At 41.0% G+C, this 10,971-nt stretch overlaps 1 protein-coding gene across 8 annotated transcripts; it reads right to left on the bottom strand.

Moving 5' to 3' along the window:
* Positions 1 to 671: 671 nt before the first annotated feature.
* Positions 672 to 10,654, bottom strand: LOC120672205 (serine/threonine-protein phosphatase 6 regulatory subunit 2-like). 8 transcript variants are annotated; one of them, XR_005674006.1, is made up of 19 exons: positions 10,325 to 10,617; positions 9,301 to 9,404; positions 8,770 to 8,856; positions 8,612 to 8,687; positions 8,422 to 8,496; positions 8,217 to 8,270; positions 7,874 to 7,933; positions 7,681 to 7,797; positions 6,390 to 6,484; positions 5,916 to 6,118; positions 5,675 to 5,769; positions 4,088 to 4,191; positions 3,844 to 4,009; positions 3,635 to 3,757; positions 3,452 to 3,534; positions 3,218 to 3,359; positions 2,975 to 3,004; positions 1,894 to 2,674; positions 672 to 1,810 (listed from the first exon to the last, which is right to left on the bottom strand). XR_005674006.1 is itself a non-coding variant. In XM_039952517.1 (19 exons), the coding sequence occupies exons 1-19, from the start codon at positions 10,361 to 10,363 to the stop codon at positions 1,192 to 1,194; spliced, it is 2,343 nt and encodes a 780-aa protein (XP_039808451.1). In that variant the 5' UTR covers positions 10,364 to 10,654; the 3' UTR covers positions 672 to 1,191. The 8 variants fall into 8 exon arrangements, 7 of the variants coding, with proteins under 7 accessions (XP_039808451.1, XP_039808450.1, XP_039808454.1 ...); XM_039952517.1 differs by having other exon boundaries at positions 1,894 to 1,964; positions 10,325 to 10,654; XM_039952516.1 differs by having other exon boundaries at positions 672 to 1,813; positions 1,894 to 1,964.
* Positions 10,655 to 10,971: the final 317 nt, after the last annotated feature.

Raw genomic sequence — 10,971 nt, 5'->3', positions numbered from 1 at the left:
AGTGGTATCAAAGCCGAAGGTCGGAAAATGTAGATTCCGCTGCGCACTCTAATAGTGTCCGCCATGTGATTCTAGAAACGGATGCAATTTTAGTGCAACAAGCAATAGTGACGTATTCACATGCTCACTCGCCAGTTGCGGGGCTGACAGTGGAAATCAAAGATCTCGTGGCTTCAAACCTCCTAAGTTTTTGTTGTGCTTTTGTACCACACATTTGTAATTGTGCTGCACATGAGATGGCAGTCCTGGGTCTGAGTCGTGTAGAGGGGGCCGAGCATATCTCGTGTGATGTCCCGAAAACTATTTGTGTAATTGTGGAGCATCAATTAATTAAGCATACTCGTTTTCAAAAAAAAAAGAAGCTTTTTATTTTTTTATTTAGCCTTTTAACTCTTCATTTAGATAGGATTTTTATAGCTAGATTTTTTACCAGTCTACTCGAGTTGCTTTTATGCGATTAGTTTTTGTTCCTCTATTATTTCGTACATATAGTGAAGCTCTTGCATGGTTCATCTCACGTTTATGCTATTGTAAACTTCATTAAAATTAGTTTAACTTAGAATAAACTTAAAACATCTCACGTTTAGAAAGAAAAAAAAGGACACTTTGGAACGGAGCGTGAATCTTACATGTTGAAATCGCGATTGCGTTGGTCAAGATGAAACCATTAATAATAGAATACAAGGAGCCAGGAATCTTTATAAAAAATAGCATGTTCAAGGTTAACTGACACGTGTGGAGTCTGAATAAACTTACAACAATAGCTAGACTAGAGATAATATCACATATCATATTACAGTTCCAAAGTTAACCTAAATAAACAGAAGATTTCGTTGCCAAAACCAGTTGCCACGGGCCACCCAAAGACACCCAAAGAATGTTCTTTCCGGTATCATATACCACTTCACGAAGACTTCCACCAGACAGAGCACATGAACTGGAGGTAAATTTCAAAGAAAATGACCAGTTTCAGACAACGCGATGCGTGCGTTAGTCAATGGTTTCATTTGTACAGTGATATGCCACGATGGATGGCAGAACAATACACTTGCTTATTGTACAGCAGTTTACTCCAGACTATTCTGTGGCAGCTGAGCACACATGAAGCAAGATCAATGCAGACTGCCAAGTCAACAGAGACTCAGTTCACAAGTAATTGCTCTGATCAGCTAAATCCGATGTATTGCTATTTCAGTCGCTTGCTTTTACTGCATCAGTTTTTGTTTCATCAACATCGTCGCTGGCAACTTCCTTTACTGGTTGCTGTACATCAGTGTCATGGCTGACTTGTTCAGAAGATACTTCAGAGTCAGCTGGCTCATTTCCATTAACACCAGGTGAAGTTTCAGAAACAGAATTGTCCAAATCAGACGAGACTGCTAGTTCACCTAATGTTCTCTCTGCCACTAATGGTTCATCCACCATTTTCTCTGCCACTATCTCAACTGATGGGGCTGAAGATTCTGCCGCTGCGGAGGCAACCTCATCTATACCTACTTCAGTATCGCCATTCAAAACATCTGAATGCCGTTCAATACCTTCTGTATTTTGCAATGGCTCATCTGCCATACTACAATTTGGCTGTTCAGTACATTCTGCTACATCCTTTGCCTCCTCTGTACTGCCATTTCCAAGGCACACGGTTTCCATTTCATCCTCAGTGCCAATGACTTTACCATCCTCAGCTTCCTCGGTCTCTAGGGAAGTCTCCTCAGAATTGGGTGATGATGAAGGAACAGAACTGGATAAACAGTCATTGATGCCTCTCTCTCCATCAAATGTGAACCAGTTTGAATTTGTGAAGAGGGAGCTGCTTTATAAAGACATGGATACATAATCTATCAGCCACTACATAAAGACAAAGGGTGACAACATTTCAAGACAGCAAATTACCCTTCCTGGTCATCTCCCAGACGCAGAGAAGATATTACCACCTCAGCTGATTCGTCATCAAAATACACATCCTGAGAGAACATTGAAAAGAGCAGTCCACAAACTCACTAAGATGCCAGAATCTCAACCTTAATCTACTTGAAGAAAAATAATATAATCCAAACCTATTGCACTCTACTGACTAACTACCCAGAATGTCCAATTTCCACAAAACAAAATACCAATGTATTATTTCTCCTTTCTACTTGCAGTTGATTGTGTTTTTTATGTTCAGGAAACTGCAGTGAACATCTATCACATTGCATGTTAGAGCATCTCCAAGAGTACCAAAAATGCAGTGCTAAAAACTAGTTTTGGGTAGAAACAATAAAAAGATCGGCTCCAACAGAGGGCTAATCCGCTGCCCAATTAATTCGCACTCCCAATCCTGGCATCGCTCCGAGCCAGATTTACGCCAACTGCTCCTGCTCCCAATCTGCGGAAGTGGGCCAATGCCCACCAATTCTTTTCTTCCTCCGGCTTGTTCACGTCCCTTGTGCTCGTTTTCCGAGCCCGGCGACCTCTTCGCTCCGATCTTCGTAGCCGACGCCGGCACCCCATTCATCGTCCTTCTGTAGATGGACAAGGCATGCGCCCTGCCGGACCTCGGCTCTCCGACCTCTCCGGCTCTTTGCTTGCCGCAGTCGGCATCGGCGGCTGCATCCATCCTTCTGCAGGCAGCTGCACTCCTGCCTGGCGACCTCTCCGCGAGGGGTGACGAGAAACAAGATGCTGCTGCCGCCTGCCATCGTTCACCGAGGATCAATTTTGCCAGGCCATCGTTCACCCCATTGTTCCCGTGAAAAAAAATCAAGACGTAGGGCCTACAGTTGATGATGTGGCAGCATTTAATCTTTTTCTTAATGTAAGTTTTTAGGAACTGTTGGAGGGGGTGGTCTTTTTTACTCCCAATAATTTTTGGCATGGTACTAAAACTAGAATTTTGGGACTTTATTTTTTAGACACTCTTGGAGATGCTCTTACAACCAACTAAAATGAGCAGGAAAGCAATATTGCGATATAATTCACACTTAAGTATTACCTCATCATCTCGTTCAAGTGATCCTTGTGCCTGCATTAACAAAACCAACATGTATCATCAATACATAGCAGTACCCTATAATGTACAGGGTATAAGAAATTACAAAACAAGCATGAAATTATTAGTATCTCATACAGCCGACTGGTCATGCTAGTGGAGTAGAGAACTATGAGATGCAAAGGAACTGATCTTTCATATGTTGGCAGTGAAACACTCCAATCTAAAAGATGCACATCCACACACCTCTTCAATGTAATCGTTGCTGTATATTCCATAACGAAATGCCTGACTCAAGTTATTAGCAAGAGCAGCCACATCGTAATCCCTGTCTCGGTAGTCGTCGTCATCACTATCCCTACCACGATCATGTAATGATGTTGGGCGCCTGCCTCAACAAAGCATGGCAGCAATGTTTAGATAAAATGAAAGCAATAAATAATATATATACATAAGAAAATATAAGAAAAGGGAACATACCCACAAGCCCAATGATAAACATTCTCCACTTCATTGCGTTTGACCAGCACATTTGTTTGCCATTCAACCCACTCAGTATTTTCCTATTAAAAGGATAGAAATGTTCAAAACACAAGGGTCAGCACTCAGCAGAAAACCACTACTGCCTTTAAATCAAAGATTGCTAGATGAAGGAAAAATAACCTGTAAGTGTGCCTGTATTGTGCTGTTACTATTTCTCAACTGAATAAGCTTATTGGCTATTCTTGTCATGTGACCAACATTCCCAATTCTTGGAGGGGCTCTCTCTTCTGAGGGTACGGTAGGCTGAGCAGAGAAGTCATAAAAAAGATGAAAAAGGAATTCTACCGCTATAATGAGATAAAAGAATTTACACCCTATTAGTAACTTACCCCATTAGACTCAGTCGACAAAGAAGAAAGTCTTTCCGCAACAAGAATTTTACCAACAATGTCACATTCATTAAGAACATGCTCAATAAGTTCAGTTCTTTTACCCTCCAGGCAAGAAACAATTATATTTTCAACATGATGGTGCAAAAAGTTATTATAAGGGTACCTGTTCCCAACAATGATAAATAAGGGAATTTGACCAGAGAAAAAATAGCTTTACAAAAAAAATGATATCCACACTTACTCAAAGAACAAATCAATTGAGCGCTTTATTGCTGATTGCCTTATTAACTCCTTTTCAGCAGTTTCACTACCAATTGTAAGCAGCACAGAGATGAACTCTACAATCTGAAAGATACAAAATAAATCCAGCTTAGAACCACAATGAGGAGGAAAACGAACAATACACATTAAAATTAATAAAATAAAAACCAATAAATATCATGACGGTTAAGACTAAACTGTACTCGATGCCAACAATTCAGGACTCGAAAATGCATGCATGTCTAGGTTCTTTATGGGCCTTTTTGGTCTGTGCCCTGTCACCCATATACCTGGTCAGGCCTAAGGACACTGCCAAGATTGTGCTGGAGGTATGTTTGCTTAGTGGTCTAGAGACGCAAATGCTAGTCCAGCCTGGGTCTTCCTGGAAGCATCATTAGTCTGATGCCAGGTGACCAAAAATTGCTCATCAGAGCTAGATGGCAGCACCAATGGCACTTCCATAACCTTTCTCACAACATTAATACATTGGCTGCCTCGTAATAAGCAGTCCAGGGTTTCTTGCTGCTATGGTGAGCCATGCCAGCAACATCCTTTGTTGTACAAAGATATGCTATCACATGAAGCTTTTTTTTTTGCCTCCATAAAGGTACTCCACATTTGCCTCCATGAAGGGCATGTCTGGTGCAGCGGTAGAGCCTACCGTCTGTAACCGGAAGGTCCCGGGTTCGAGCCCCAGCCTCTGCACATTTGTGCGGGAAAGGCTTGGTGCTTAAAACAACCCTTCCCCAGACCCCACACAGTGCCGGAAGCCTACAGCACTAGGTATGCCCTTTTTAAAGGTACTCCACATGCCACTATTGATACCAGCTGTTGAAGCATGAAGCTGTGTTCCTCGCTTGATGCTTTCAGTTTCTGGAGATCAAAGGATCTCTTTTTTTTTAATGTTCAACGTTCAATACTTATGAAAGAGGCATACGTGGAGGGGAAAAGGATGGATCATATGGCAGAGTGGATAGGGTGAATGGCTTAGTTTGGATAAAAAAATTGTGCTGCTGTTTTTCTTCAAGAAGATTCGCTCTTACTTGAACCATTTTTACTCTCCACCATACGGAGCGTTCTCTTTCTTGTTTTAGTGTGGCAGCTGAAAGGTCAAAGAAAGTTTGCCAGTTTGATTGGATGTAAACCATTTGAAACTCAACCTGCCTCCAAGGATGCAGTTTTAACCCTGGAACCAGCAAACCCATTCAAAACAAGGGTTGAGCTGATATGAACCCATGAACAGGGCTAATGGTGATTAAGCCTAGATAACTCTAAAAAGGGCGTACCCAGTGCCATAGGCTTCCCGCATATAGGGTCTGGGGAAGGGTTGTTTTAAGCACCAAGCCTTTCCCGCACAAACGTGCAGAGGCTGGGGCTCGAACCCGGGACCTTCCAGTTACAGACGGTAGGCTCTACCGCTGCACCAGGCCCACTAAGCCTAGATAACTCTCTGACAACTAAAAACATGTACTACACAAATCCATCCATATGAGAAATGAAGAGCTCAAGCAACAAAAATTAGTCATTGAAGTCCATGGTTAATTGTAAAAGGGTCATCATCCTGTACCTTCAGACGATGTTTTCCAAGAGGTGGGCGTAAATATCCATATGTTGTTGGCAATACATTTTCAGCAGAAGTGTCCAATAACTTCAGCAAGTTGCCTAAAAAATTATGTCAATCATACCAATAAAATCATTAAAAGCATAGAATATGAAAAGATTCCTAGCATGTGATTTTCAAAGGCTTAGAAATGATGAAGCAAGATTATACAAACCAAATAAATATGGACGAAATATCCAACACTCACCTAGACTCTCAAGCATACCATCAACTGTCTCTGGACTGGCAGTGACCAATGCCCCATGACTTAAGTTGCTTTTGAATGCTTGATAAGAAGCTGATGCTAGTCTTTTTGGATCCAGCAAAGATATGCACACAGACAATGAATGAACCAGAACAGACTTGGGCCTTGATTCTTCAAGAGCATGATGGAACAACCTTCCAACAAAACTGTAATTTCATAAAACATGACAAAGAAAAATTTAAGTGATGAGAAAGAGGAATTACAAACAATATAATGCCCACTTGTATGGGGTAGCACTTCTTAGTTAGACTGCAAGGATTAAAATGTACTTTGCTCCTAGGCAAAAGATTCCCGAAACAAGGATTAGACCCTTTTCAGTAAACTACCCAAGATACGTACTTTGCTCCCTGGCAAAAACAAGTTCCCAAAATAACTGCATACGGATTAACATGTTGCCAAAGAATAAAGTTGGAATACCTTGGACTGCATATCTTAGTAGCAAGAGATGGTGGTGCACATCGTGTCACTGCACACAGAATTTCTGCAGCATTGGCATGCACTTCAGGAGAATCCTGCTTGGCAAGAACTTACAACATAAACTTTTCTGCTAGGAAATACTTATACAACAAAGGGAACGTAATTGGGCAGAGGGGAAATTCTGTATAAACCCCTCAAATATCATAGAAGAATAAGTTTCGCCCTTGACTCAAACAGAATTTAATCTCCCAGTATAAATAACCCCCCTAACACAAGCACTTTGTCTTACTGCTGATGTGCCATCCTAATTAAAAGACATGCTGAATAAGCAAGACAACTTCTCTCCTCTATACGGCCCAGAACTCATCTAAGCCAGCATCAGCAACCAGTCAAGTTGCATGGGTTGTGACAGCCAAGAATGTGTTATTGATGAGCTAAACCAGTAAAGCAACCAGTCAAGTTGCATGAATTGAACTGATAAGTTTAGCAGCAAGGTGGTCAAGTTCAACTCACCAAAGGATGTGTGTAATTTGATAGGGAGAGTAAAGTGGGAGGCGAGATCGTCGATTTGAGAATAAATGCCAATAGTTATTGATGATGGCAATGGTTTATGGTTGATAGGCGCAAGATGCGTGAGGGGATGATAGTAACAAAGATGACTGTTCATAGAATGTTTTTAAAATATTTTTATCTTCGTAAGAAATATTAATAAACCAACTAGTGTATAGCCACATGAAACAGTAACCTCCATGAAACTTTTCAAAAATCGGTCACCTGGGCACTAGCCTGTATGATAATAGCCTAACCATCCTACCAGTGATTAGGCCTCACCCAGTTAGTGCCTGGCACTTTTTAAAACACTGCCTATAAAACTAGATCAGGAATGAAGGTTGCACAAGTTATAGAAGTTTACTCCTTGAAAAAAAAGTTTTAGAAGTTTAGTGGGTTAATACATTGTTTCATTGTTGAGGGCATGAAACTTTTAGAGGTTGTATTTGGTGACAAGCGACACTTCTCAAACTGTTTATCTATTTCCATATTACAACATTTGCAGCGTTATGCAGATTATTTTTGTTGCACAACTGAGATAATCTCTGTTATTTATTCCATAGAGGTATCAACATCTCAATTACATAATAAGTTTCTGTGTTCCTGAGCATATCAATAAATAGCTCAAACGGGAATTTATGCTTGCTATTTCCTCTCAAGAAATCACATGAATAAATACAGCATGTATATATTGCTTATGTATACATACATGTTCATGGGCAATAGAGCTTTTGTAACTTACTGATGAGCTAAACTTATCAGCAATCATTTCAAGGACATCTGTATTTTCTAACCATTGCATTGCATCACCATAGTTTGAGTATATGTTCTCATCAGCACCAATCAGTCGTATCAGCACCTGACAAATTCCAAGAGCAGCATCAACCAAGTGCACCCAATAGTACATTAATCAGAGAATAATTCTTTATATATACCTCCATTATTGATGTGATGCCTATTAGGTCAACAAGCTGGACAACTATCTCTGGATGCCCCTATAGAAAGAATAAGGTTATCTTCCATTGAGATGCTTAGCCTTAACAGAAACTACAAGCATGCATTGTAGAAGAAACATGGTGAGGTTAATTTTGCTTAAGCAGATTTCAGATAGGAAATAGTAAGCACGCAAGCTAAACAGAGCGTAAAATACTACAATTCTTTTTTTTAAAACCAAACAATGAAAATGAAATGAAGAGGATAGAAGATATGATGTTAGGCTTTGTATGCTGAGTGCAATTAATAAATCATCCACTGTTTAAAAAGGAAGGTGAGGAATACCTGAACATAATTCATAAGTGGGGCAGTCTTCCGCAGCATCAAACATATTACCACCTGTAACAGATTGATTGATTGAACTGAGTTCAAGCTCGGTAAAAAACTACAGAATGAAGTCTAACCACCAAATGTCAAACTTCTGCAAGAGACCTAAACACGGCTTTATCTGATGGTTCAGACATAAACAATGGGCAGCAAACTAAATTACCTTACTAAAATAACCAGATAACAATGTGCTATGTGGGTGATCAGGTTTCACAAATGAGAAAAGCAAATCCATTAGCTGCAACACAAAAAGGGGGAAGGGGAAACAACATCAGCTACAACGTTAACAATCTACAGCTAAAAATATTCCAAGGGAAAATTATAAAGAGCAAATATATGAAAAGAATGTGAACCTCTTCATCCTCGACTAGGGTCCTCAAAATGACATCAATTTCACAAGTAAATATTTCACAAGCAATAAAAGGGAATCTACAAGGAGTTGAAAGAAGTTTTAAGTGAAAAGGTCAGGTTTTAAACAAAATGACAGCAAAATTAAAAATCAATGTCATACTTGAATGAGCGCTTTTTTTCACTGTCCTCTGGAACTTCTTCCACAACGTAACGAAGCAACTGCTCCACCTGGGCCTTGTCACGTAAGCTACAAATAACAACTCAAGCATTACATATGGGGAAAGCAGCTATAATACTCAAGAAAGGAAGCCCAAATAAGGCATCCAGACATAAAGCCCACTTCTTTGCAGATAACAAACAAAACACACACAAAAAAAACAGAACAGTGCTAATTCCCAAAAAAAAGCTAACTTAAATACAATTTTATGAGCATTCAAGTGAGCACCTTTGTCTTCCATATTTAACTGTGCAGATACAACAATTTAAGCACAGAAACAAACACAGTTTTCTCATAAGCACTCTTTGTTATTGTCTAACAGGAGCCTTATTTACTGCTGCAACGATTGCAGTATATGTCTCACAAGTGAAGCTACAATAACAAAATAGAAGAATGAAAGCTAAGTTGCAACGGTAAAATAAACATGCCCCTAATGTCACTGAAACTAATAACCAAAATTAATAAGAAAATTACAAGTTTATGAGTCGTGAATTCAGTGCTTTGCACTCCTGAATAATCTCATCCTCATCAAGAAGCTCTTCCAATGTAAAATTTTCTTTGTCCAGAATTGTATCCACCTGAAACAGTAAAACATTAAGTTAGCTATGTGAAAAACTTCCCTTTGATAACAAATGGGGAAAAGGACACAAGCTCTCCATGGTATGAGCTATTTGCAATGATTATTTAGAATAGAAGTAATTTGTGTTGACCATGAGAATAAGTCGCAGGCTTGTACATAAAATAAGCATTGAAACAAAATTACAAGTGTTGAATATCAAACCCTATATTATGAGACCATTCAACAATTCCTCCTTCATATATATCAAATAAAATGAACACAAGCTCCAACCAGAGGATTCCCAACAATAGAACTAGAATGAAAAAAAAATACAGGGAAGAGCATATTGCGATTAAAACACTATTCCAGTACACCATACAAATCCTGTCTGCGACTGCAGCAGCACCCTATGTGCTACTCTTCATGTCACAATTTAATATGCTAAGAAACATTTGACTAAGGCAAATGCTCATAAAACAGAGTCCCAAACGATAAACGAGGTTCAGTGTAAACAACACAACAGCCATGAAATGAATCTCCGGCCACAGAGATGCTCCAGTCATCCCAAAGCTGTGACAAAACCTAACCAAATGGGAACCAAGGCATATGGCTCCTTTCTGCGACACACTCGATTCCACAAGCACCATCGAATCCACGGGAACAGCATTAGAATGTACTCACCAACGCAAAAACACACACCTCGCAGCCGCTGCGCGCACGTACACTAATAACCAGCCCCCGAGCTTCCCGGGAAATCATTCAAAGGGAACGAGCATTACAACCCAATAGCCGAATCCAAATCCAATCCACCGACCCAATCCGAAACGAACAAAACAACCAGCCAGAACGACCACGCCCGCAGCTCACAGTCACAGCGCCACGCACCCACGCGGCCAACCTGAGAGAAGCAGCAGGGAGTGACGAGGAGGAGGAACTCACGGGCGAGGCCCCGGACAGGCCGGTCATGCGCCAGAACATGGCGGCGGCGGCGGCGGCGGCGGGATGAGCGGCGGCGGATCTAGGGTTTGGGGCGCCGGGGAGCGCGAATCCGCAGGCGGGCCCGCGCGAATCCGGGCGGCGGCGGCCGAATTGGGCGGCCGGGGAGGGCGGGGCGGATCGGGAGGGCAGGCGAGCGGATCGAATTGGGATCGCGAGGTGGGGGAGGGCAGGAAGCTCCGCACGCGCGCACGCACACGAGAGGATGAAAAAAAAGCACGCTTTTCTAATCGGCTTCCGTTTTCCGTCCTCCGTTTGGGTAAAGTTTGATCTGGGTTGGATTGGCCTGCGTCTGGCCGTCTGTTATTTTCGCCGAGGCAAGAAGGTGGCCAATGATTAGACGAGAGTTTTAGTTTTGGTTTATTTTCAAGTACTGAATGTTGATTTTGTGGGAAAAAAATTGTACCAAATTATGTGGTTATTGTACAAAGCACTATCTTTACTAATTAGAACTACACGGTTACTACTCTCTGCTTTCCAAATTATAGGTGATTTTAGCACAACCAAATGTTTAATATTTATCTAGATGCATTGTAAAAATTAAATATAATTTGAAATGGAGGGAGTACGTATAAAAGATGAGCTCACAA

The sequence above is a fragment of the Panicum virgatum genome, chromosome 5N (assembly GCF_016808335.1).
Source record: "Panicum virgatum strain AP13 chromosome 5N, P.virgatum_v5, whole genome shotgun sequence".
NCBI lineage: Eukaryota > Viridiplantae > Streptophyta > Magnoliopsida > Poales > Poaceae > Panicum > Panicum virgatum.
Note: the sequence above shows the minus strand (reverse complement) of the source record. Positions and strands in the feature narration are given on the sequence as shown.

Bases quoted from the DNA above. Each gene is read 5' to 3' on its own strand.
- LOC120672205 (XM_039952514.1), bottom strand. From the start codon at position 10,363: ATGTTCTGGCGCATGACCGGCCTGTCCGGGGCCTCGCCC. The intron at 8,688-8,769 runs GTATGACATTGA...AACTCCTTGTAG, and splicing joins GAAAAAAAGCGCTCATTCAA to ATTCCCTTTTATTGCTTGTG. The intron at 5,770-5,915 runs GTGAGTGTTGGA...ATAATTTTTTAG, and splicing joins TGGTATGCTTGAGAGTCTAG to GCAACTTGCTGAAGTTATTG.